Source organism: Triticum dicoccoides, chromosome 2B (assembly GCF_002162155.2).
Source record: "Triticum dicoccoides isolate Atlit2015 ecotype Zavitan chromosome 2B, WEW_v2.0, whole genome shotgun sequence".
In the NCBI taxonomy this organism is placed as follows: domain Eukaryota; kingdom Viridiplantae; phylum Streptophyta; class Magnoliopsida; order Poales; family Poaceae; genus Triticum; species Triticum dicoccoides.
The window spans coordinates 93958402-93984517 of NC_041383.1; the positions used below are offsets into that span (position 1 = coordinate 93958402).

General features: G+C 48.9%; 2 protein-coding genes and 1 pseudogene across 4 annotated transcripts; all 3 read left to right on the forward strand.

Moving 5' to 3' along the window:
• The first annotated feature begins 9321 nt into the window (after positions 1 to 9321).
• LOC119362322 (pentatricopeptide repeat-containing protein At1g13040, mitochondrial-like) lies at positions 9322 to 14122 on the forward strand. 3 transcript variants are annotated; one of them, XM_037627525.1, is made up of 4 exons: positions 9322 to 11750; positions 11826 to 11915; positions 12345 to 12454; positions 12986 to 14122. In XM_037627525.1, exon 1 carries the CDS (start codon positions 9733 to 9735, stop codon positions 11713 to 11715), a length of 1983 nt encoding a protein of 660 aa, XP_037483422.1. In that variant the 5' UTR covers positions 9322 to 9732; the 3' UTR covers positions 11716 to 11750; positions 11826 to 11915; positions 12345 to 12454; positions 12986 to 14122. The 3 variants fall into 3 exon arrangements, with proteins under 3 accessions (XP_037483422.1, XP_037483421.1, XP_037483423.1); XM_037627524.1 differs by having other exon boundaries at positions 9322 to 11915; XM_037627526.1 differs by lacking the exons at positions 11826 to 11915; positions 12345 to 12454; positions 12986 to 14122 and having other exon boundaries at positions 9322 to 11388; positions 11502 to 11610.
• A 1287-nt stretch (positions 14123 to 15409) lies between these two features.
• LOC119360558 lies at positions 15410 to 17987 on the forward strand (annotated as a pseudogene).
• A 1780-nt stretch (positions 17988 to 19767) lies between these two features.
• Positions 19768 to 21245, forward strand: LOC119362324 (galactinol synthase 3-like). Its single transcript, XM_037627527.1, has 3 exons — positions 19768 to 20155; positions 20260 to 20721; positions 20796 to 21245. Exons 1-3 carry the CDS (start codon positions 19850 to 19852, stop codon positions 20985 to 20987), a joined length of 960 nt encoding a protein of 319 aa, XP_037483424.1. The 5' UTR covers positions 19768 to 19849; the 3' UTR covers positions 20988 to 21245.
• The last annotated feature ends 4871 nt before the right edge of the window (positions 21246 to 26116 follow it).

Below are 26116 nucleotides of genomic sequence, written 5' to 3' on the forward strand. Positions count from 1 at the left end.
CTCGAAAATTGCCTTAAGAGGCTGCTCTGTACTTCTGCCGCGAGAGCCGCTGTGTGTTCCTCCGTTCGGAGGGAGCGTTCAGTGTTTCCGTTGACCGTGATGACTCCACGAGGGCCTGGCATCTTGAGCTTGAGGTATGCATAATGCGGCACCGCGTTGAACTTTGCAAATGCGGTTCGTCCGAGCAGGGCGTGATAGCTGCTGCAGAACGGGACTATGTCGAAGATTAACTCCTCGCTTTGGAAATTATCCGGGGATCTGAAGACCACTTCCAGCGTGACCGAGCCTGTACAATTGGCCTCGACACCTGGTATGACGCCTTTGAAGGTCGTCTTTGTAGGTTAATCCTTGAGGGGTCTATGCCCATCTTGCGCACTGTATCCTGATAAAGCAGGTTCAGGCTGCTGCCGCCGTCCATGAGGACTCTAGTGAGGTGAAATCCATCGACGATTGGGTCTAAAACCAATGCAGCGAATCCGCCATGGCAGATACTGGTGGGGTGGTCCCTTCGATCAAAAGTGATCGGGCAAGAGGACCATGGATTGAACTTCGGGGCGACTGGCTCCATCGCATATGCGTCCCGAAGTGCACGCTTCCGCTCCCTCTTGGGTATGTGGGTTGCGTATATCATATTTACCGTCCGCACTTGTGGGGGAAGCCCTTCTGTCCTCTACTGTTCGGCGGCCGGGTCTCCTCCTCGTCGTCGCTATGCAGCCCCTTGTCATTGTTTTCGGCAATTAACTTGCCTGCCTGCTTGAATACCCAACAATCTCTGTTGGTGTGGTTAGCTGGCTTTTCGGGGGTGCCATGTATCTGGCAAGAGCGGTCGAGTATTCGGTCCAAATTGGACGGACCCGGAGTGGTTCTTTTGAATGGCTTCTTTCGCTGACCGGGTTTAGAGCCTCTGAATCCGGCGTTAACTGTCGTATCCTCATTGTTATCGCCGTTAACGCGGCGTTTGTTTTTGTTTCGACGCGACCTGCCATTGTGGTCCTTAGTATCCGGACTGCCAGCATTTTTGCTGAGGTTGTTGCTGCGAGCTAGCCAGCTATCCTCTCCCGCACAGAAGCGGGTCATGAGTGATGTGAGGGCTGCCATAGATTTCGGCTTTTCCTGTCCTAGGTGCCGGGCTAGCCACTCGTCGCGGATGTTATGTTTGAAGGCTGCGAGGGCCTCTGCATCCGGACAGTCGATGATTTGAATTTTCTTTGTTAAGAATCATGTCCAGAATTGTCTGGCCGATTCGTCTGGCTGCTGAATTATGTGGCTTAGGTCATCTGCGTCTTGTGGTCGCACATATGTGTCCTGGAAGTTGTCGAGGAATGCAGCTTCCAGGTCCTCCCAACACCCAATTGACTCTGCTGGCAAGCTGTTAAGCCAACGCCGAGCTGGTCCTTTAAGCTTGAGTGGGAGGTACTTGATGGCGTGGAGATCGCCACCGCGGGCCATATGGATGTGAAGGAGATAATCTTCGATCCAAACCGCGGGGTCTGTTGTGCCATCATAAGGTTCAATGTTCACGGGTTTAAACCCTTCAGGGATTTGATGATCCATTACTTCGTCTGTGAAGCATAGTGGGTGTGCGGCGCCTCTATCACGACGTAGCTCAAGAGAGCGTTGTCTGCTGTGTTCGGCCTGGCCAGAGTTGTTGTATCCGGCGCGACGGTAGTCGTCGTGGGTCGTGGGGCGCCCACGTGATCCGTAGATGGATCTAGATTGTCTTGCCTTGTCCTCCAATATATCCCCCAAGTCCGGCACATTCCCCCGTGGCTTCGTACTTTTCGAGCGGTGCCGGGGTACGGTCCTGATGGAGGGCCTAGATGCCTCTCTGTCGCGACCACGGGGTGGTCGGTCTGCCGTATTGTGTGCTGGTGATGAAGGTTTGTATGCTTCCTCCTCTAGTCGGGGGAGAAACTTGTGTCTTGGGTAGCTTTTGGAGGGGCGTTCAAGTTCATACTCTTCGGCCGCGAGGACCTCGGTCCATCTGTCGGCCAGCAGGTCTTGATCAGCTTGAAGTTGTTGCTGCTTTTTCTTTAGGCTGTTTGCTGTGGCCATTAGCCTGCGTTTAAAACGCTCTTGTTCGACGGGATCCTCGGGCACGACGAATTCGTCGTCATTGAGGCTTGCTTCGTCTTCGGAGGGAGGCATGTAATTTTCATCCTCCTCGTCTGCCGCTCTCTCCTGAGGGCTGGCTACTCCGTCCTCCTGTGCTGAATCTTGCTGGACGGGGTTGTCTCCGGCACTCTCTGGGGTGTTATTATCTCCGGTGCCGGACTCTCCATTCTTACTGTGGCGGGATTTAGAGCGGCGCCGCTGACGTCGGCGCTTGGGCTGTTTCTTAGAAGAATCCGCCTCCGCTGCTTCTTCACCGTCCCCATCCTTTGGGGTGTCCACCATGTATATGTCGTATGACGAGGTGGTCTTCCAGTGCCCTGTAGGCGCTGGTTCTTGATCATCTCCGGCATCGCCGTCCATACCGTCGATGTCTTCGGAGTCATAGTCTAGCATGTCGGTTAAATCGTCGACAGTAGCTACAAAGTGGGTGGTGGGTGGGTTTCGAATTTCTTCGTCGTCCGCATCCCAACCGTCCTGACCGCACTCCTGATAGCGAGAGATGTTTTAGCGAATTTAGGATGTCGCCAAAGGGTGAGTGTTGAAAGATGTCCGCGGCCGTGAAGTCCATGATTGGCGCCCAATCGGATTCGATTGGCAGGGGCGCAGGAGGTTTGGAGTCCGGCAAGGAGTCCGGCGCCTCGGAGTCCCGAGCTTTATGAGGGACAAGGTCAGTATTCGGCTCCATCGCCGTGGAAGTTGCAGCTCCCGAGGCGGTGTCCAGCCACCTGTCCTCGATCTGCACGGTCGGCTCCGAACTATAGGTCAGAGCGGACTCGTGTGTGGCCTCCAAGATACTGTCCGGCGGCAGAGCTAGATCATGCCCATCATGACAGTGCGGCACGCTCGGCTGTGGCTTGACTCCGTCAAAGATCAAGTCCCCGCGGGCGTCAGCCGTGAAGTCTAGGCTTCCAAACCTGACCTGATGGCCAGGGGCGTAGCTTTCGATCTGCTCCAGATGGCCAAGTGAATTGGCCTGCAGCGCGAAGCCGCCGAACACGAAGACTTGTCCGGGGAGAAAAGTCTCACCCTGGACGGCGTTGTTGTTGATTGAAGAAGCCATCAAGCCTATCAGTGACGACATAGAGGAACTCTCAATGAAAGCACCAATGTCGGTGTCAAAACCGGCGGATCTCGGGTAGGGGGTCCCGGACTATGCGTCTAGGCGGATGGTAACAGGAGACGAGGGACACGATGTTTTACCCAGGTTCGGGCCCTCTTGATGGAGGTAAAACCCTACGTCCTGCTCGATTGATATTGATGATGTGGGTATTACAAGAGTAGATCTACCACGAGATCAAGGAGGCTAAACCCTAGAAGCTAGCCTATGGTATGATTGTTGTAATGGTTGTTCGTCCTACGGACTAAAGCCCTCCGGTTTATATAGACACTGGAGAGGGCTAGGGTTACACAGAGTCGGTTACAATGGTAGGAGATCTACATATCCGTATCGCCAAGCTTGCCTTCCACGCCAAGGAAAGTCCCATCCGGACACGGGACGAAGTCTTCAATCTTGTATCTTCATAGTCTTGGAGTCCGGCCGATGATGATAGTCCGGCTATCCGGACACCCCCTAGTCCAGGACTCCCTCAGGAGCCCTGAAGCAAAAAAGAAAAGTGTAAAAGAAAAACTCGGACAAGACTCACTAGAGGAAAATAAGACAAAGGCAAAAACACTTACGCAGAGACTAGCGGCGGCCTCTTCACTTCCTTGCGGAAGCGATTGGCCTTCGCGGGCGCCTCCTCCCGCCTGGTCGCAGCGGCCGCCCCCTTGAACTTCTTCGGCTTGCCGCCGAGCGAGCTCGGCCCAGCGTGGCGCCTCTTCGCGCCGCCTTGGCCGGCCATGCCGGCGGAGGAACCTGCGCCCGACTGGCCGACCCTTGGCTGGTGGCACGGGACGACTTCCCCTTCGGCGTCGTCTTCAGGCCAGTCGGCGAAGGTGGCCGAGGGCCTGAGGCCGCTTCCCGCTCCTCCTCCCCCGCCTTCGGCGTCGGCCTCCATCGCCGCCGCCCCCAAGTCGGGGTCGTCGACGTCGCTCTCTGCTCGGTCGGGGACGAACTCACGGGGCGGTCTTGCGACGCCGGCTGCGGGCTGAATGAGGGGGTTCTAACTCAGAGAAACCAATGAAGATCAGAAGTCGGATTCGGCTATAAAGAAAACAAAGCAATAAGAGGTGCGACTTACCACAGGAGGAGGGTTGGCACGCGAGTACGGCTCCTTGCCGAACTGTCAGTCCGCCGCGAGCTCGCAGTTGGCGATGTGGTTCACCATGTTCGCCACCTCCGAGCGGGGCATCTCCCTGGTGCACATCCGACTCGGGTCCCGGTGGTCGCTCATCTGACTGATCAGATGAGGCCGGCCTTGGAGAGGGAGGACTCGGCGCGCCACGAAGGCGGCTAGCAAGTCGGCCCCAACCAGGGCCTCCGACTGCGTTAGGACTCGGAGTCGCGCCACGGCGGCGGCTCCGGCGGGAGTCAACATCTTGACTCGATGAGACCAGCTGGGGAGCCTCCCAGCCGGTGCGCCGGCTTCATAAGGCGGCAGATTGACCCAGTCGCCGTCTGGGGCGATGTTCTTCACGTAGAAGTAAGAGCGCTGCCACATCTTCACCGACTTGATCAGCGGGATGGAGGGGAATGGATTGTCGGCCGTCGATTGCCGCATCGCGATGAAGGCGCCGCATTGAGCCGGCACGCCGGCGACGTGCGTGCCGAGCTTGGATTGGAAGAATTCTCCCCACAGCTCGATGGTGGGGAGAAAACACCGAGGAAGCCTTCACACAGGGTGGCGAAGGCGGCCAGCAGCACCACAATGTTTGGAGTGAGGTGGTGCGGCTGGAGCCCGTGAAACTCCAAGAAGGAGCGAAAGAAGCCGCTCGCCGGCAGCCCCAGGCCGCGCATGAGGTGCGAGCGGAAGATGACCCGCTCGCCTTCCTCCGGCGCCGGCGATATCTCCCTCGCCGGCGCTGCGCGGGCTCGCACGAGGTTTGCACCGGGGAGACGGCGCGTCTTGCGGAGAAACTCGATGAGGTCGTCATCCACCTCCAAGCTGTCCCACACGCCGGAGCGCACGGCAGTAGCCACAGCAGCGGAGGAAGAGCTCATCGCTGTTGGCGCGGTGTGGTTCTGCACGACGGTGGCAAGAAGAAGGAAAGGAAGAAGAGGAGGCAAGAGGAGGCGGGGGAGCAGGGAAGATGGGGGCGCGTGCTTTGCCGCTCCACTCCCCCCGCCTACTTATAGTCTTGTAGGCTGAGAAGCCGATGGGGCGAGCGTGGGATTAAATGCGCACGGGACCCTACGCCCCCCATGATTTACCCCACGAAGTTACTGCGCGCAGTAACGACGTGGGAAACCCAACCGTCCGCACGGCCGCAACGGATCCGTTCGCGTGCCGAGGCGCGGTAGTGGCAGGCCCCGCCTCACGGCCCGTCCCGTCGCGCGCGTGGGTAAGTAGACTATCCTCGCCGCGTGGCGCCGCGCGATAGGACCGCGGCGGGCGGCCGTGGGGAAACGTATCAGGCACGCTGCCTGGTCTCCCGCCACGACTTTCGAACTCTTTACGGAGCAAGACGGCCCTCTGCGAATCCGACTCAGGACAGTCGGCCTGAAAGAAGATGGCAAGCGAAGCCGAGATTTCACCACCGGGGGAATGAAACTGTTGAGGCCCCACAACGTATCACTCTCGGAGCCTCACCAGCTTCGGGGACTACTGTTGGAGTAATGGGCCACGGGTAGGCTAACCCGAGCCCTAGAACCTTTCAAGACATCGGGGCAGGCTACACCCCTCAAGCCGAGTCTCAGGCATGACCCCAAGATAAGCCGAGTCCCAGAGGCGACTCCAGATAAGCCGAGTCCCAGAGGCGACTCCAAGATTGGCCGACTCTTGACCGGCGACTTCCGGAGAAGCCGGCTATGGAGAGTCGGCCTGCGACTCCACCCGTCGCCTGCCCTCGCCACGATAGGCGAGGCGGGGTACGGTCACAGCATGGCTGTCACCCCCTACTTGCGAGGGGCTGGCATGGCTACAGTGTGCCGTATCGCTGGAGATCTCCAGCGTGGCGCGGCACTGTTGCCATGCCTGCCCTGACCTCAGCCACAGTGGGCGGCGCACTATGGCCACGACGGCCTAATTGTACGATTCAGAGATGGTGGGACCCGCCCGTCAGCGAGAGCACAGAAGACGGCGGATACGCCCCGAAGACGGACCCGTGGGAGTTGGCTCCCTGGAGTCGGCCGGCCCCTCCCACGGGCCCCACACGCCATTAACCAGACAAGACGGGGAATGGCGACAGTGATCGTCCGAAAGACGGCGGCACTGTTGCCACGACCCCATGACCAAGCCTGCATCATTAGAAGCACGTCTACAGCGTCGGGCCTGTTGGCGGGGCCCGCCAGTAGGCGGGCCCCAGCAGTCGGCGGAGAAGACGGCAGCCTGGGAGAGAGACGGCTGGGACCCGCGCCAGCCGGATTACCATTGTATCCCCGGGGGGTAGGCCTATATAACCCCCCCGGGGCACCCATGCAAAGGGTTCGAATCCATTAGCACTAGACCAGATCGTATAGGAAGGAGAAAGCTAGCCTTGCCTTCTCCTACCTCCAGAATACAGCTCGAGGAGCAACCCTGTACTCACTTTGCCTTAGTGATCATGCGGAGACCCCGCAGAGCAGCAGTAGGTGTGTTATCTCCCCGAAGAGCCCCGAAGCTGGGTAAGATCCGCCGGCGTGCATGTCTTCGCCTCATTCCGTTTCCTGGCACCGGCGACGTTCTACTCGTCCCACCATGATAAGCCATCCTTTGGCGTATGTCGCACCCAACCCCCGACAAATTGATAATTAAGACTTTTTTAAAGTTTTTTCTATTCGATGACTACATTTTCCATACACATTGTAAATTTCCAGTAAATATATGATCATTTGTTTCACACATTTTTTTCGTATGTATGATAAACATTTTTTCTTTACACATTTCACATTTTTGAAATGCTAGATTAAGATTTTTCAAAATATTTTATGCAGAGCATTTTTGAAGTATATATAATTAGAATATTTGGAAGTATAAATAAAAGCAAAAAAAGAAAAATACAAAATCAAAAGACATGAAAAGAAAACAGGTAAAAAAACCGAGGGTGTGGTTCCTATGAGCTGAGCCGGCCCATCTGGCACTAGCCTTCACGCGAGGGTTCCCTACATCTCGCTATAAGCGAGACATATGGACGGCCCTCCGAGAGCGGAGGTGAGAATCCGAGACCGAGCTGGAGCTGGGCTCGGCCCACCATGGGTTTGCCCTTTCGTGGACTCCGCTCTTCTACAACGCGGCCGAACGAAAGCTTGCTGCTACACTGCAAAAAATAGCTTGCTGCTCCTGCCAGCGCACCTTTCTACTTTGCTTCTTTCTTTGTGATCACCCTCCACCGCCCTAGAACAACGCCACACGCGCTATGCCTGGTCGCCAACTCCAACCAGCCAGGCTTTGTGTGGGGCCGCTCGATCGTTCCCTCTGCTACTCGGCATTGCCACCGGCAAGCTAAGTTTTTTTTTTCATTTTTTTTCTTCGGTTCTTTTTATTTTCCAACCGTTTTCTTCGGTTATTTTTTTCTTTGTTATAACTTCAATTTTTCACTCTTTTTGTTTTTCTCGATTTCATAGACTTCTTGTTTCTTCATTTTTTCCTTTCTATTTATTTTTTCTTTGTTTTTTGTTTCTTTCTTAGTTTTCATCAGTTTTAGTAATTTTTGTTTGTTTTTGGTTTTTTTGTTTTTCTCCATTTCCTCATGGGTTTTCACGATTTTCTTCGGTTTTTCCATTTTTCTTTGTTCTCGAGGTGTTTCTTTCTTCCATTTCTTCGGTTTTCACCGCTTTTTTCTTTAACACATATCTATTTTTCATACACATTTGTAAATTTTATGTATACATTAAGAACATTTTTTATACTTGTTTAACATTTTTCAAAAACATGATTATTATCATATATAAAACTTTATGTTTGATGACTACTTTTTTCATATGCATTGTATATTTTTGGTGTATATCAAGATTTTTATTACATATTTAACATTATGAAATATAAATAATAAAGGAAAAAAATGGAAAATAAAAAAGGAAATGAAAATTTAAAATTAAAAAGAGAAGAAAATATAAAAAAGAAATGAAAATTAAAAATCAAAAAGATAAGAAAATAAAAATAAAAATATCAATAAATAGAAAAAAGTAAAGATAAAAGTAAATAACAAAGAATAAAAATTGTGGGAAAAGAACCACATTGGAGCGGCCTATTAAGAGGACATGCCGAGAGAGTACATGTTAGGTTTCTATCCTGAGATTGTTAAGGGGTACCCATTGTAAAGCTCTCTCCCACTTTCACGGACATTGACAAATGGTGCACTACATGTGCGCCACTTGTCGCAACTTGAAAGTTTCTTTTTATTTTCATAGATTCGTTTATTCAACCCGGGCTTCTATGAGAAGCAGATCTATACTTCCCTTGGAAGAAAAAAAAAAGCACTTTTTTGGCTTTTCGAGAGACACAACTATGCTTCTTAGAAATCAAATATGTTCCTTCATGAGAAGTAAATATGTGCTTCTTGTGAAAATACCTTTTTTCATGCAAATATTTTTCTCTCCAAAATATGAAAAACCCAGATAAAAACCAGAAAGCCAAAAAAAAGACCTTCGAAAACCAAAAAATGCTAAAGACAGCGCTCAGCACAAGTGTTACACGTGACAGCGGCTGAACACATTTCTTTACGCGTTTTTGGCCCACCAAAATACCCTTGCGGGGCTCCCACAAGGATAACCCTTAACTACTCCAGTTAACTAGTTGCTTTTTTAGGGGTGATAACCACGCTTTATTCATAAAAAACCACAAGTTGTGGGATACACATTGGACCATGGAATTGACCAAACCACACATGGCGTTCCAGTCCTAACCAGAGTGGAAACTTGGCTAACTTATGCGCTTCTATGTTCATCAAAAGTAAAATGCATAAGACTAGTTGCTCTTTTTTTAGATTCGCGAAAACTTTATTGATCATAAAAATGCTCAAAGGAATACAGGTCCCTTTTTTTTGAGAATCAGGAATACAGGTCCTATCCAGCCCTCCGTGTCGCAGATCCACAAAATGAACAGACGGGCCGTAGAGGGTCAGCACTCAGCACACAGACTGGGCCGCGCTCCAACAAACGGACAGGCCGGGGCCGCCTCCATGCCACCTCAAACTCGATCGCGCACGCACGCCGTCTCTCTCCCCTCTCCTCTCCCAGACTTGACTGAGGCACTGCCTCGCCGCGCGCCGTCTAGCCGGCGGACACCCACCGCTCACCATTTACCACCATTCCCTGCTCTCCGCCGCCTCCCCTCCTCCCACAGCACCTCCCTCCGCATCCCTCCGTACCAAGCAGAGGCCGGGCATCTAATCCAGCTCGAGGCTGCCGCCGCCGAGCCGGCGCTCACGGCGGCGCATCCTCCTTGGCTCGCAACCCCGCTCTCCTTCTCGGCGCGCGGATTCGCGGCACATCCACCCCGGCCACCGCGGTGGCGCCGCATCGGGCGTCCTTTCGTCTGCGTCGCCGCCAGCCAGTGGCGCACAAGGTGTTCGACGTTAGTTCCCTGAGGGAGTTCTGTTATGTTCTTGGCTAGACGACCATCTGGGTTGTCTAATATCAGCAGGCTCTGCATTCTCCACACCGTTTCCTGGATACTCTCATCGAGGCGGGCACGATTCAGTGGCGGCAGCGACGATGCCACTGCGAGTTCTCTCTGCCGGCTGTCAGATCTTTTCCGCCCAGTCCGGATGGATATCAGCCGTGTCATCTTGCGGGCACTTGAATCTGGTACGTGTTCAGAGTCAGTGGAGCTGGAGAGGCTCGACGTCGAGCTGGATCCTTTTGTTGTCAACTTGGTGGTCCGGGGCTTGTCGGACTCTGAGACAGCGGTGCGGTTTTACTGGTGGGCAGAGTCCCGTCCGGGATTCGATCATAGCCAGTTTGCAATAGCGTACATTGTGAGCTTGCTGTTTGTGGATGGAAATTTTGCTCTGTTGTCGGAGTTCCTGGGGACAGTGAGGAGCCAGGGGGTGGCACTGCATCGACCGCTATATCGGATCCTTTTGTCTGGCTATGTCCGAGCTGGCAAGTTTGATTCGGTCATAGAGACGTTTGATGAGATGGTCATGTCTGGTTGCCGTGAGTTTGGTATCGATTACAATATGTACATAGGTGTTCTAATTAAGAACTGTTGCTTTGATTTGGTGGAGAAATATTATGGCATGGCGCTCTCGAAAGGTTTTTGTCTGACTCCATTCACTTACTCAAGGTGGATCTCTGCATTGTGTCAATCAAATAGGATTGAGCTTGTAGAGGAGCTTCTGGTTGACATGGATAGATTTGGTTGTTCTCCAGATATTTGGGCCTGTAATATATACATCGATTATTTGTGTAAACAGAACAGGTTACATGATGCACTGGAGATGGTAGGGAAGATGCGGGGGAAAGGAACCAGCCCAGATGTTGTGACTTATACAACAGTTGTTGGCTGCTTATGTAACAATAAGAGGTTCTCAGAAGCAGTTGGACTTTGGGAAGAAATGGTGAAGATGGGCCTTAAACCAGATGTTGTTGCCTGTGGTGCACTGATCTTTGGGCTGTGCAAGAATAGCAAGGTTGAAGAGGCTTTTGAACTGGCATCAAGGATGTTAAGTCTGAATATAGAACTGAATGTCTCAATATACAACGCCCTAATAAGTGGCTTCTGGAGAGCTGGGAGCATTGATAAAGCCTACACCATCATATCATTCATGCGGACAAACGGATGTGAGCCAGATGTTGTTACATATAATATCCTCTTGAACCATTACTGCACTATAGGTATGATAGAGAAAGCTGAAAAATTGATAACAAAGATGGAAACAAGCGGTGTAAATCCTGACCGATACAGCTATAATCAGTTGTTGAAAGGGCTCTGCAAAACTCATCAACTGGACAAGGCATTTGCTTTTGTTTCTGATCATATGGAAGTTGGTGGGTTCTGTGATATTGTATCCTGTAACATATTGATTGATGCATTTTGCAAGGCCAAAAAGGTAAAATCTGCACTGGAGCTATTCAAGGAAATGGATTACAAGGGAATGCAAGCTGATGCTGTGACATATGGGACTCTGATCAATGGTCTTTCTAGTGTAGGATACTATAATATAGCTGAAGAACTTTTTGAGCAGATGCTGAAGGCTCAGATTGACCCTAATGTTAATCTGTACAATATAATGCTTCATCACCTGTGCAAGGTTGGTGATCTCAAACGTGCTCAGAAAATATTCTCGCATATGATTCAGAAGGAAATCTTACCTGACACTGTTACTTATAATACACTCATATACTGGCTTGGAAAAAACTCAAGAGCAATGGAAGCCTTTGATCTCTTCAAGGATATGAGGACACAGGGAGTAGAACCAGATAGCTTGACATTCAAGTATTTGATCAACGGCCTCCTGGACGAGGGGAGATCTACACTAGCTTATGAGGTATGGGAATATATGATGGAAAATGGAATCATTCTTGACAGAGAAGTTTCTGAAAGGTTGATAAGTGTGCTTAAATTGAAGAACAAGTAGCAGCCAAGTTCTTGGAGAGGTTTAGCCACTAGAAGGTGTCCTGCCTCTGCCACCTCCGTGCACCTACCTCCAGAGCTTCAATAGTTGATTCTAAGCTCGTCACTTTGCAGTTACACACAACATGGATGCCCTCCTCCCTTTATGCATAGCTGACCAGACGTCCAGACCATGGCAGACACGTGAAAGTAGCAATGGACAAGGTAATCCTCCTTTTGACCTTCTGATTTATGGGCATTGTGCTAGCCTTTGAGATGTAAACAACAGACATTTACTCCCTCCGTTTCAAAATAAGTGTTGTGGTTTTAGTACAAATTTGAACTATAATCACAACACTTAATTTAGAACGGAGGGAGTAATTGTGAACCAAAGGCAATCCTGTTGAACAAGTGGACTGTCTTTAATTTTTTTAGAGCTGGAGAGCCAATATAATCCTTGTTATAATAGCTAAGAATCTTTTCAGATTCTAGCTGAAGACATACACCTGATAAACATTACCAAAAGCAATGTAAGGTAGTGATGACTTTATAAAATCTTGTTTGATTTAAGTTGGTTCATGCCTAATTTTTTCGGATCTCTCGTACATGCATATTTGTCCAATGCACTGTATAACACTTCTCTAAAAATCACAGGTGTGGTCTTCAATGCATCTAGAACAAGTTTAATGTTGGTCCTGAGCTCTCAACTTTTTTATGAGAAAGTCTGCAAAGCTGCTGCCTTCAGTATACAATATAATCCTGAGGTGCATATGACTTCTGGCACTGCTTTTCATTCAACTTCAATTGTATACAGTGAAAGAGAACATTTCCATCATAGAACCATCAAGTTGTAACTTTGATCTAAATACCTCATCACTATATAACAAAACAAATCACTTCTATTAATACCTAGATTTTCTGTTGTGGAAGTTGCAACATCAGGTGCATCACATATGTTCTTAGCAGCTAGGTTTAGAAGAATATAAGCCTGAAGGTTTAAACATAGGTCAGGTGCATCACATATGTGCTATATATAACTCCTATGCTATAGTTTGAATCCACACTCCAGTGTTTCATGATCATTGTAGTTAGCTACTTGAAGCTGCACTTCACATATCACGATGCGAACTGCGTAGACAGTACTTCTGCATTGCATGTAACTGCTGTCAATTTGTCCCTATTTTTGCCGCCTGTACCAAATGAACTGACTGACATCTTGCATTTCCATGTTCTTAGTCCATTTGACTGTTTATTCTTCCATATCTTTTTGTTCTGAATGTAAACTATGATTGCAGGGCAGGAACAAGAGCTTGTTTCTGACTTTCCATGATACAAACTTCTCTGCACATGAATAGGCTATATTCAGTTCTGTAGGCAGTTGCAATGATTTCATCTATATCTCTAAGGGCTCCTGGGTCTGAATAGTGAATACTTCAAAGAGTGAAGAGTGTGACAGTGAAGTGTCTTGAGAAAATAGTCTTATATCCTCCAATGTCAAGTTGGTACCTTTAGGGCATTCAGTAGAGTTGCTTACCGGTGTACATATAGCATGGTGGCAGTACTAGAGGAAGGGCCTGGGAAGAGGATTGGAAACTAGATTTGCCGGTTGAAGGTCCATCATTCCTGTGATCATTTTGTCATAGCAGTCGCCTATTGCATCACATTAGATGTGCGGTATGCGACATGTTTTTCGAAGATGGGGCCATTTGTTTTTCATGTGAAGAAGACGTTGGAGAGCTGTCCAACTGGAGCTGATTCAAGAGGAACTTGTTGAGTGCACGGCGCTGATGGTGGTCGTGATACAGATCCTTCAGCTACCTAGTGAGCAAATGAAGCGTGGTTGTGTACTTCCCTCTGCTGCTGATGGGCTGCGAGAAATAAAATGAATCATGCGGAACCCTAGCATCAGTCGATGAGTTTCTATACACGATGGCCTAGCATATTTCTGAGTGGAAAGAGTGCTGCTCTCCAGACACCACCACCTGCAGGCCACATCATGATCATATGGCTCTTTCTCGAGGAACCCAGGACAGACAGTTGGGATTGAGTCAAAAGGCAAGAGGAGCTAAGCATCACTTAGGTGACAAAGGTGCAAGCCTTCTGGCCTGTCATGTCGCGGAGCTTGCAAAACTGTTGAGATCCTGGGACCAGATGATGCCAGATGTTTGAAGATTTCTCAATCTGTGCTTGTCTTCGTCTCTGGAAACAATGTAGAATTCAAAATCAGATTTTGTTCCCCTGTGGAGGTTGAGGATTTTGCCTCTTCTTTTTACTTCTCAGTTTTGATACTGGAATAGACCTGCAGTGCCTGCTGAGTGCTGACAAGGAGAGTTTTGTGGTAGTGTTGACAGCCAATCAATGTTGTATCTGTTGTACAGTATCATCCCATAAACATACAAATGAATCAAATCAGTCAGGGTTTTCCCCATGAATCTTAATTTTCTACTGTGTTGTTTCATGTTAATATTTTTTTGTTAATTTTGCAACGCTCATGTATCTTTGCCTGCTTTTTTATCATATTTTTAGTGATTTTTAGATTATTAGTCGGATAAACTATTTTGGTAGAGCTGTCTTATTGCTAATCTCTGCGAACATGCAGCATAATCGTTAACATGAGGAATCATTCTCCTCCTGCATTATGCAAATATATGGCTTCAACTTTGCAGAGGCTGTAAATGTCGCTCCGGTGGACTGGCTGCCCCATGGACAAGGCCAGAGATGAGAGATCAGTGGCGCAAGACATAACTGTCACATGACAAGTTATTACCTACAACTGCACAAGCAGCTCACAGACAGATTTGGATGAATCTTCACAACTGCAAGAGTGGGCAGAAGGAATATATATAGCTGGATACCTGTGGAAAAAAAATGGAATGCTCACTAGTACAATTAATGTGGCAATCTATTTGTATGCATCAGAAGAAGATGGTCTTCAGTAAAAGCAGAGAATTATCTGGATCAGTTACTGGTGTCAACATCGTTTGCAGCCTTGATGGCTGCGAGGACCTTGACAAACCAGTGCCCCGGGGGATATCTGAAGTGCAGAATAAATGTGTTGATCTGAACATAGAAAGTCCATCAAGTAGTCCTAGAATAAAAGAAGAGCTAGTATGCAGTTCTAGCACATCAGATGCAGCATGTTAATTTATCGAGCTCTACATGCAGTGCTCTAGGAGAAAACTTAGCAAGGACAAGATGGTCTTGGACTGCGAGTCCCTGGGAACAAGTGACACAGCTATACGAATTCCCGGTGCACACAACCCTTGAGCCATTCATCTGAGTTTCATGTCCTTCTCTGATACTAAGAAACTGTTTGGTGTTGGCACTGAACACAGGGGGGCCAAGGCTTTGTGTGTCCAGGTTAGTCAACTAGCTGAACCTTCTTCAAGCCAATCTGATGAAGCCTCCAGCCAGCAAAATCAAGCATCGGGCTGAACCACTTGACTACGGAAGAGTAATACTTGGCGAAAATTGGTGCAGTCATCAAGCTATCTTCCCAAAAGGTACACGCACTGAATGGTGTAGTGACTATTTTTTCATGGCGTGTAGAAGTGTTAAACTTGAGAGAAAATGATAGTTTTCAACTTAGAGATCGAGTGACATTCCACGGCGGACCAGATCAAACAAAAATATGCTGCTACATCTCACAAGTTGTTGATGCTGGACTTCTCGGACCCCATTTTCAGTCTTTTGACCCCATTTGCTTTATTGGGGGTCACATGTCCCAGATCAGTCACAGGTGGCTGTGGTCTGTGGAGGAGCTTCCTGAGGTTTCTCTTGCCCACGTTTACCAATGCAAAGTTGGAACAGTGCGAGAGAAGCAACATAGAGCTGGAAAATCTGGCATTGTTGCTTTATTATTCAAGTAATTCTCGGCTGTCGGTGCAAGTTTCTGAATATGAGCGGCAGGCGTGTATGTCTAGACGGGCCAGGCCTATCAGTCAGGGAGGCTGGGCCGATACTGGATGCACGACCTGGACTACATTCTGCTGACGTTGCTGCAGCATACGTGAGCAGCCTCGTTGTCTCTGTCTTCGGTATTGAACAATGTAGAATTCAAAATCAAATTTGTTCCCCTGTGCAGGTTTGAGGATTTGGCCTCTTTTTTTCTTCTTCTCAGTTTTGATACTGGAATAGACCTGTAGTAGTTGCTGACAAGGAGGGTTTTGCGGTAGTGTTGACAGCCAATCGATGTTGTGCCTGTTGTACAACATCATCCCATAAACATACAAATGAATCAAATCAGTCAGGGCTTTCTCCCTGAATCTTAATTTCTACTGTGTTGTTTTATGTTAAAAAAAATTCTGTTAATTTTCCAATGCTCATGTATCTTTGCCTGCTTTTTATCATAATTTTTCAGGATTTGTAGTTAGATTATTAATCGGAAATACTATTAGAGCTGTCTCATTGCTAATTTCGGCCAACACGCAGCATATTCGTCAACATGAATCATTATCCTCCTGCATTATGCAAATATATCTGCGCCTTCATCCATTTTCATTCTTTCATTCTGAATTCCTCTGTACAGGTCACACAGTTTATCCCCTTCTGTTCTAAAATCAGAAGGAAATTCCTGTTTACTGTGTTGTTCAGAATTCAGGCGAGTTTGTTCTGACATTACCACGAGCTTACCATTCTTGGTTCATCTGTGGCTTCAACTTTGCAGACGCTGTGAATGCCGCTCCCCTGGACTGGCTGCCCATGGACAATGTGCTGTTGAGCTTACAGTGAACAGCGATCAGCGGCGCATGACAAGTTATTGCTCGCAACTGCACAAGCAGCTCTCAGACATGGATGAACCTTCACAACTGCAAGTGCTCAGAAGGAATATATTTATGGCTGGATACCTGTGGAAGAAATGGAATCCTCACAAGTGCAATTAAGAAGGTACTCCTGCTTCTTAATTCTGGCATTTATTATTTGTCAGTTCAGAAATGAACTATTACTTATACTCGTGGCTCCGTTATTTCAGACAAGAATTAAAATGGAAGGTGCAGCACGGGAGGCGAATGCTCTTTTGCAATGTAAGAAGATGAATCAGGGTTACGATTCACCATTCAGTGGACTGCGAATGCTTTTCATACTTTTATGATCGTCGTTTATCTGTTTTCAGTTGCCGATGCTCGCCAAACCATTTTGCTTGCTTAAACCTTGCAAATATTACAGGTTCGTGTGAAATGGACAGAGAATTTGTGTGGCACCGGTGCAGTATGGAACTGAATGCTCTTGTTCCAGCTCTAGAGGGAGAACCAGCTGCAGTGTAGCAGTGGAGACAGTGCGATGCCAATCTATTTCTTTGAAGCAGAAGATGGACTTCATGCAGTAAAAGCACAGAATTATCTGGATCAGTTATTGACGTCAACATCGATTGCGGCTTTGATGTGCTTTGATGCCTGCCCCTTGCCCAAGACCTTGACAAGACAGCGCCCAGCGGGACATCCGAAGGAGAATAAATGTGTTGATCTGAAAGGTCCATCAACTAGTCCTATTCCTAGAACAGAAGAAGAGCCAGTATGCAGTTCTAGTGCATCAAATGCAGCATGTTAATTTCTCAAGCTCTACATGCGGTGCTTCAGGAAAGCTTGACGAGGACAAGATGGTCATGAACTGTGAGTCCCTGGAGACAAGTGATGCAGCTAGTTCGAAGTCCCAGTGCAGGCAACCATCTGAGTTATCATGTCGTCGAGTACCAACAGGGTCTACCCTAGCTTCCAAAATTAGCAAGAGTGTTGACATTGAATACAGTGTGGCCACGGCTTGTCCTGCCCCGGTTAGCCAGCTGGTGGAATCTTCTTCAAGCCAATCTGATGAAGTCTTCAGACAGCAAAATCAAGCCATCTGATTACAGAAGAGTAATAGTTTGCTGAAACTGGTGCAGGCAGCCATCAAGCCATTCTTCCCAAAGGTACACTAAGTAAATAGTGTAATGAGTATTTTTTTTCCTCCATGGCGAGTAAAGAGGTTAAAAATTAAGAGAAAATGACATCTTTGCAGGATTTAGAAGTCGAGTGAAGCTACATGCCTACATCTCAGAAGCTGTTGATGCTGGGCTTGTCGGACCGATGTTTGGGGTATCTGTAATTCTAAATCCCTTCAGTTTTCAGTCTATTGACCCCATTTACTTTGCTATTGGTCACATGGCAGCTTTCTTCCCGGATCAATCACAGATGGCTGTTGTCTGTGGAGTAGCTTCCTGAGGTTTCATTTGCTCACACTTCACCAATGCAAAGTTGGGATAGCAACACAGAGCCGGAAAATCTGCCGTTCCTGTATTATCATTCAGTATACTCTGTGCATTCTCGACTGTCGGTGCAAGTTTCTGTATAAGCATCCGAATGTGAGCAGCGGGCCTGTTTGTCTGTGTAGACGGGCCAGGCCTCTCAGTCCGCAAGGGGAGGAAAGATGGGTTGGGCCGGGCCGGTACTGGACGCATGAACTGAACCACAACATGCTGCTGGCAGGATACATACGCGCGCGGTCTCTCTTCTCTCCAAATGGTCGATCGGTATGAATAACATATCCACCTCCACCTCCATGATTCTGCAAAGAGAAAAAAAAAACCCTCCACCTGCATGGATAGGGCGGCACACGCGCAAGCGCCGGCCACGCCCACGATCCACGGGCGACCGGCGACGGGAGAGCCGTCGACGAACAAACCAGACGAGCTCGATCAGCCTATACCTACCTGCTAGCCACCTTCGCTGCCAAGTGCCAAGCACGTTCCGGACTGCGCTTTCGCCGTCCAAATCTCGCTCGCCGGACACCCGCCATTTTTCCTCTCTTTCATTCACTGACGATGACGAAAAAACCGCTCGGCCGATCGCAACTCGACGGAGGGCGACGTGGCGTCGACGGGAGAAAACAAATACGTCTCTTTGCTTGCTGCCGCGTCGGCCTCGCGGTGTGGTTGTACTACTTGTTAATTAATTATTATTTTTTTTGCGGGTGGGTAGTTGTCAATACATTAATTAACCGGTCACGCGAACCACGTACGTTATCCGGAGAACAGTGCCGACGCCAACTGCCGCACCGGCCATGAGCTGACCAGTGTACTACGTAGCACTAGCTGCCCGTTGAGTGCGTCTAAAGGAGTTAGCTGGGATCTGGTCCGATTCTTCCACCAAGACGGGGCGTGCCTACGTACCCTCCTCACCTTGCATCGTTACACACTTACACGTACGCACCAGTACCACTATACGTGTACTACTTTGCCCTGGATAACAGGAGCATGGCTCAATCTGATCATGGTTACATTATCCTTAATTAATAACCTGATAACGCACCATGTCCTTGTTTCATTTGACCCGCAATGTGCTGATTAATTATCTCGCCGTCCGTCGATGGCTCCATCCACATGGTTTCCTGTGCATGGGCCACGCCTGAAAGTTGCTCGACCGGCCAAGGTTACGTCCATCGTCCGGCTGTCGCGGAGACATTTTATTGCGATGGATGCGGGCTGATTTGACAGCACATGAAGGCGTGGAAAGAAATACGGTGTACATTTCACCGGACGGACGCGTCTCGGTCAAGAGGTCGGTTGGAGCAGCTAGACTTCAATTGGAATGGAAATTTCACCCGCCCTAAAACCGGCGTACCTCCCGGGCTCCTGCTCCAGTTGGGTTGGACATTTCGAATGGGTCGGTGAACATTATCCGGATTGGATATATAGTGTAAACCGCTTGATTATCTCTTTCCCATCTAGAACATGCTATTTAATAGACTAGTAGTAGCATATACCGAAGTCAAAATAGAATATGCCATCCGTTGACAAATCACATCATAGCGGTAGAAATGGACGGTGATCTACCTAGTATCACGCCCAAATCACTTCTTACCCGATCCACCCAAGATAAGAGATAGGGAGATCTTTTCTAAAAATGTCCACCCAAGAGTAAAAACGAAATGAACGGGTGAAGAAAATGTAGTAACTAGGAAAGTCTTTCTCAGACATTCCAATCCATGAATCCAGGCTCCCTTTAGTTTTGTATATACGCTTTCCATTTCGTGGCCTGATCTGCCGCCCGACGCCTCGACCCACCCACGCCCCCGTTGCCTATATAAACACCAGCCCGCACCACCACCAAGCATCCATCAAACAAGCACTAGTCCACAACACACATCCCATCCATCCTTTGAGTTGAAGCAAGACAAGAGAAACAATGGCTCCCATGCTCAAGCGGATCGCCGAGGACGAGCCCAAGAAGGCGGCGTACGTGACCTTCCTCGCCGGCTCCGGCGACTACTGGAAGGGCGTGGTGGGCCTGGCCAAGGGCCTCCGCGCCGTCAAGTCGGCCTACCCGCTCGTGGTGGCCGTGCTCCCCGACGTCCCCGAGGACCACCGCCAGAAGCTGCTCGCCCAGGGCTGCCTCGTCCGCGAGATCGTGCCCGTCTACCCGCCGGAGAGCCAGACCCAGTTCGCCATGGCATACTACGTCATCAACTACTCCAAGCTCCGCATCTGGGAGGTACATCATCACCTACTTATTCCTAGCTTGATCCGTCGTCTCTTCAGTTTCATCCTTGGCTTGACGCTGACGACGATGAGGTTTGTGGTGTATGTACTATGCAGTTCGTGGAGTACGAGAGGATGGTGTACCTGGACGCGGACATCCAGGTGTACGACAACGTCGACCACCTCTTCGACCTCGAGAAGGGCAGCTTCTACGCCGTCAAGGACTGCTTCTGCGAGAAGACGTGGAGCCACACCAAGCAGTACGAGATCGGCTACTGCCAGCAGTGCCCCGACAGGGTCGTCTGGCCGGAGCGCGACCTCGGCGTGCCCCCGCCGCCGCTCTACTTCAACGCCGGCATGTTCGTGCACGAGCCCAGCATGGCCACCGCCAAGGCCCTGCTCGACAAGCTCGTCGTCACCGACCCCACCCCCTTCGCCGAGCAGGACTTCCTCAACATGTTCTTCAGGGACGTGTACACGCCCATTCCGCCCGTCTACAACCTCGTCTTGGCCATGCTCTGGAGGCACCCCGAGAACATCCAGCTCCACAAGGTCAAGGTCGTCCACTACTGTGCAGCGGTACGTCCTTCCTTCACATCTTTGTCACAATATTATGATTACGCTCTTGATCATGATCGATGCTTCCATGACAGGGTTCGAAGCCGTGGAGGTACACCGGCGAGGAGGCCAACATGGACAGGGAGGACATCAAGATGCTGGTCAAGAAATGGTGGGCCATCTACGACGACGAGAGCCTCAACTACAAGCCTGCCGCCGACCCGCTGCGTGCTGCCCTCGCCGAGGTCGTCGCCGTCAAGTCCTTCCCGGCGCCCTCGGCTGCATAGGCTCGCTCGCTGCAAAAAGGCGTGTAATGGTCCTTAATAAATAGGAATATATCCAAAATTAGGGATTTCCTCAGTACGTAATATCGTCGTCGATTCAGTATCTGCATGTTTTGGTATTGTAGATCATCAATGGATCATATATATACAGTGTTCTTTTCTTGATTGAGGTACGGTCATAGTGTTTTTCTTGATTCAGTATCTACACGTTTTGGTATTGTAGATCAATCAATCATATACAGTGTTCTTTCTTTTTGATCATTTATTGTCATCATAGTGTTTTTTGGTTTGTATAAGGAAGGATTTTGTAAGCACGTGCAAGCACGCGGTTGGTCCAACTACTAAGTTTATAGATCGACCTGCTACGCACTCGTATGCATGGCTGCAACGTTTTGGAAACTACTAGTAAGATATTTTTCCCGCTACTAGTGCTTGTAGATCCTGTGGTGTCACCTGTGATCGCCGTATCCTTTTGGATATTCATTCTCGATAGTGCCTTGTTAGGTGGTGTTCCCCTTGCTGTCTACGTGCCTTGAGTTTGTCCTACTTTGCGACCAACACCAAGTAGTAGAGTATCTGGTAGCTCACTCGATCAAGATCAAGCGATGGAGACAAGGCGACCAACCAAAACGTGAGATGGTCCGTTTCTTTCGTTTGGACTTAGCGCGCGCGTGCATCGCTCTCCGTCGACGGCTGTCCTGCTTCCTTGTCGACGTGAAAGGCTCCGTCCGCCCGGTGACCCGGCCGGACGACGATGCTGCCCGTTTCGTCCTCGGCATGTCGAAATCGCATCGGTGGCCCGTCCACGTACACGGCCGCGACAGCCGGCCAACTTCCGCGGGACCGTCGTCGTCGCTCCTACAACGAACGACCTGTGTACGTCCAGATCGACGCCTGCCAAATCAATCAGGGTGTGTCTAGGGCACGTGTACGTAGATGTGCCCTAGTTATTACACTGGTTCCTCGTCTATTTCGTCAACACACCGCTGCTCCTTCCGTGCGAGCCATGGCACGGCGCGGACTGATCGGCCTGGAAAGCGTGGCTAGCTTGCCGCCGGACGAGGGCGAGATCGAGCTCCTCGATCGGTGCAGCTCGCCGAGGCCGGCCGGCTAGCGGTCAACTATGGACCGAGCCTGGATTTGATTTTTGATCTGCGCGCGCGGGGGACCGGCGTGATCGATCGGGATGCATGCATGGATCTGGCCGGCCGGTGCACACGTAGCATCGATCCTTACCGCTAGCTAAGGTATCGCGTACGTGCGCGTCGGCCTCGTCGTGTCGAGATCGTCGTCGCGTGCACCGCGTCCAATTCCATGTGCACGGCCGGGCCCTAGCTAGTTTGACGTGGTACAGTGTGCGTCGTCCTCGTCGGCACGGGCTGATGCCGCATGGAACAATTAACTAAGCTAGTGACCGCGAGCCGCCGGCCATCTAGCGTTCGCCGACAGCGCGTCGGCGTCCTGGCCGTGACGTGGTATATCTAATCCAGCATGGGCAAGAATATATAGTACATAGCTTACGTTGACAGGTACTAGTCCAGTAGTCCATGCCTTATTGAGAAGAGTAGTATAGCAGTGACATCGTGTGACAGTTTTTTTTAACCCGGGCCATAACCCCTTTCCATTAATAGCATAACGGAAATACAAAGTTCACCGAACACAGACCCAACATAAACGACTACAGCATAAGGAAGCTAGAAAGGGGTAAGGCGAGATCAAAGCACCACTGGGAAACCCACTATGAGCACTCGTCATCGAGCAGCCCATCGCGGGGCGAAAACCCAGTGACACCTAGCATCACGCAAATCTCTAGACCTAAACAAACCAAGGCAATCTCCAACAGGAACCATAACAGTACAACACCACCATGCCCGTAGGCTAACACACAGGAGAGCAAAAGCACTCGCGCAGGAGTGAGATTAAACCAAACTGGCAAACACAGAGTTGAAGCTTTGCATTGGTGGAGGAGTATCAGTTCGTCGTTGACGGAGGTGCACAAATCCTCATCATCGTCAAAGCATTTGACCTCAGCATCTTGGCTCCACGCTTCATGGACTCCCGCTCCTCACCAGCCATCAAACCTGCCCAGTATGTCAAAAAGCCACAAGCAGCATACACCACATTAAAAGGACTTTTAAGAGATTTGTGCTCAAAGGTAGCCTGATTGCAACTGATCCAAATTGCCCATCATATAGCTGCCAAACCAAACGTATAAAATTTAGCCCCATCAGAAAGGAAAATGTAACACCAGGAGAAATACTGCCAAAGGTTGTTTGGACACAACGATGTGCCAAACACACACCCAACCGTCCTCCAAACCACCGAGCAACAGGACAAGTAAAGAAAAGATGCTGCGAGGTTTCCACCTCATTGCAGAACGAGCACTTAGGATTTCCTGCCCATTTTCGCCTTCTCATGACATCTCGAGTCAAAACCGCATCTTGGAACAATTGCCAGAGAAATATTTGAATCTTAAGAGGGATTTTTGCTTTCCATATCCATCTGAAATCACACCCCGTCAGGGTTCTCTCCAAATAGGTATAGACCGATTTGGTCGAGAATTTACCTTTCTTCCCCAATCTCCAGCAAATATAATCCGTCTCATCGGATAAATGCCAAGAGTTAACCACCTTAACTAGATCGTTCCACTGATCCGTAAGGGGTGGATGAAGGTTCCTTCTAAAAAGATCGCTACCCTCAAAGTTTTTGAATTCAGCAACAGTAATCTCCTGATAATTACAGATGCTGAACAAGGCCGGAAACTTAACACGCAAAGGAGCAGCACCCCTAATGGGGTCATTCCAGACTCTGGCTATATTCCCAGAATTTAAAATCACTTCTCTACCTGCCAACTATATCTCTTTTACTTTTACAATAGCTTTCCATATGGGGGAATCCCCAAATTTACTCTTCACCGAGGGGACCGTGTCATTTCTGAAGTATTTAGCACGGATTATCTCCTGCCAAAGGCCTTGTTGGGTTTCCAGCTTCCACCACCATTTGGTGAGGAGACTGATGTTTTGTTTGTGCAAGTCTTTAACTCCCAAACCCCCTTTATTCTTAGACCTGCATATCCTAGACCACCTGACCAAGTGATATCTTCTCCGACCATCAGTCTCTTGCCAAAAGAACTTCTTTCTATGCTTATCTAGTTTCTCAATATTCTTCTTAGATAGCATAAACATAGACATGTAGTAGAACACGATGCTTGTAAGGGAGGAGTTGAGAAGGGTCAATCTCCCTCCTGAGGAGGCCGCATTACCAATCCAGGATTCACAACACTTGAGGACTTTGTCATCAACAAAATCCCAGTCTATCGCACGGAGGGCAGAATAGCTCACAGGTACCACTAAGTATTTCATAGGGAAATGGCCAATCTGGCAATTGAAAAGTTCAGAATGAAAAGCAAGAACCTCATCATCCCCTCCAATGCATAAAATTTCACTCTTTAGGAAATTAATCTTAAGCCCTGACATAAGTTCGAACAAATAAAGCAAGAGCTTCAGATTAACCGCGGCTTCTTTATCATGCTCAAAAACACACGACCGTGTCGTCTGCATATTGGAGAATAGCCACACCCCCATCAATCAGGTCCGGAGCTAGACCTGTTATCATTTCTCTTTTTGAGCATTCAGGATCATTTTGGATAAGGCTTCCACAACCATATTGAATAAGAAAGGTGAGTGCGGGTCCCCTTGTCGCACTCCCTTGCAGCTTTGGAAGTAAGGACCTTTTTCATTATTCAATTTGATATTAATGGTCCCATTCTTAAGGATATTCTGGATCCACCCACACCACACTGGGCCAAAACCCCTGTTGCTGTGGCATTCAAGAAGAAAATCCCAATTGATCTTATCATATGCTTTTTCGAAATCGAGTTTCAACACCACACCAATTTTCTTTTTCCTTTGTGTGTGATGAAGAATTTCATGAAGGGTTAAGATGCCATCCATAATATTCCTGTGTTTTATGAATGCATTTTGATGTTTGCTGATTAGTATATCTGCAAACATGGAAGCTCTATTGTCCAACACTTTAGTAATAAGCTTGTAAGGACATCATAGCAGACAAATAGGCCTATATTGCTGGATTTTTTAGCTCCATTCATCTTAGGGATAAGGGTAATCACCCCATAATTCAGCCGAGCCACATCTAACGTGTTGTTGTGAAAGGCATCGAACAGACTCATAATATCCTTTTTCACAAACTCCCAGCAATGTTTATAGAACTCTGCAGGTATGTTATCCGGGCCCGGGGCTCGGTTGCTCTTCATATTGAAGAGAGCTTTTTTCACTTCTTCTTCAGTGAATTTACTAGTAAGCAGGATATTATCGTCTTCAGTTAACTTCTCATTATCAGCCCACATACCAGGAGACAAGTGAAAGAGGTTTCCTCTAGCAGGTCCAAATAGCTCCTTATAGTACGCTGTGGCATGAGCTAGAAGGTTAGTGGTCCCCTCGATCACTACATCCCCATCCGTAAGGGACTGGATCGTATTTTTTCTCTTTTTACCATTAGCCACTCTGTGATAAAAGGTTGTGTTTCGATCCCCTTTTAAGAGCCAGCGTTCATTCGATTGCTGTAGCCAATACAGCTCTTCTTTGAAAAGAATCTCGCTGAGTTCTATCTGCAGTGTAGTTTTCCTCTCATATAACTCAGGGTCGAGAGGCCCTTCCTCTTCTTTACTCTCTATCTCTTCTAACTCCCTCTTTATTTCCCTTTTTCTCTTCCTGGCATGGCCAAACATGTTCGAGCCCCACCCTTTAAAGTATTTTTTTGAGACGTTTCAGTTTGATATTAAGAATATCAATAGGATCGTCAGTTCGGACAGGTTGCTCCCAAATCTCCTTGGCAATGGGGTAAAAACTTTCGTCACACAGCCAGCTAAGTTCGAACCTGAACTCGTGTTGATTAGGCTTTTTTTGTCTCTCCTCTCCCGAGGACAAAAGAAGTGGATTGTGGTCCGAAACATCCCTCACCAGTTTACGAACCGTGACCAAAGGAAATATCTCCTCCCATTCAAAGCTCATCAGGACTCTGTCGAGTTTTTGCAGAGTAGGGTGTTTTTGGTTATTAGTCCACGTATACTTGCCACCCCCCATATAAATCTCTCGAAGGTTCAAAGAGTTTAT

What these genes read in the sequence shown, in the direction of transcription:
- LOC119362322 (XM_037627524.1), top strand. Translation starts at nt 9,733, where the DNA reads ATGTTCTTGGCTAGACGACCATCTGGGTTGTCTAATATCAGCAGGCTC.
- LOC119362324 (XM_037627527.1), top strand. Translation starts at nt 19,850, where the DNA reads ATGGCTCCCATGCTCAAGCGGATCGCCGAGGACGAGCCCAAGAAGGCG. An exon ending in CCAAGCTCCGCATCTGGGAG is followed by an intron (nt 20,156 to 20,259) that starts GTACATCATCAC and finishes TGTACTATGCAG; the next exon opens with TTCGTGGAGTACGAGAGGAT. An exon ending in TCGTCCACTACTGTGCAGCG is followed by an intron (nt 20,722 to 20,795) that starts GTACGTCCTTCC and finishes CTTCCATGACAG; the next exon opens with GGTTCGAAGCCGTGGAGGTA.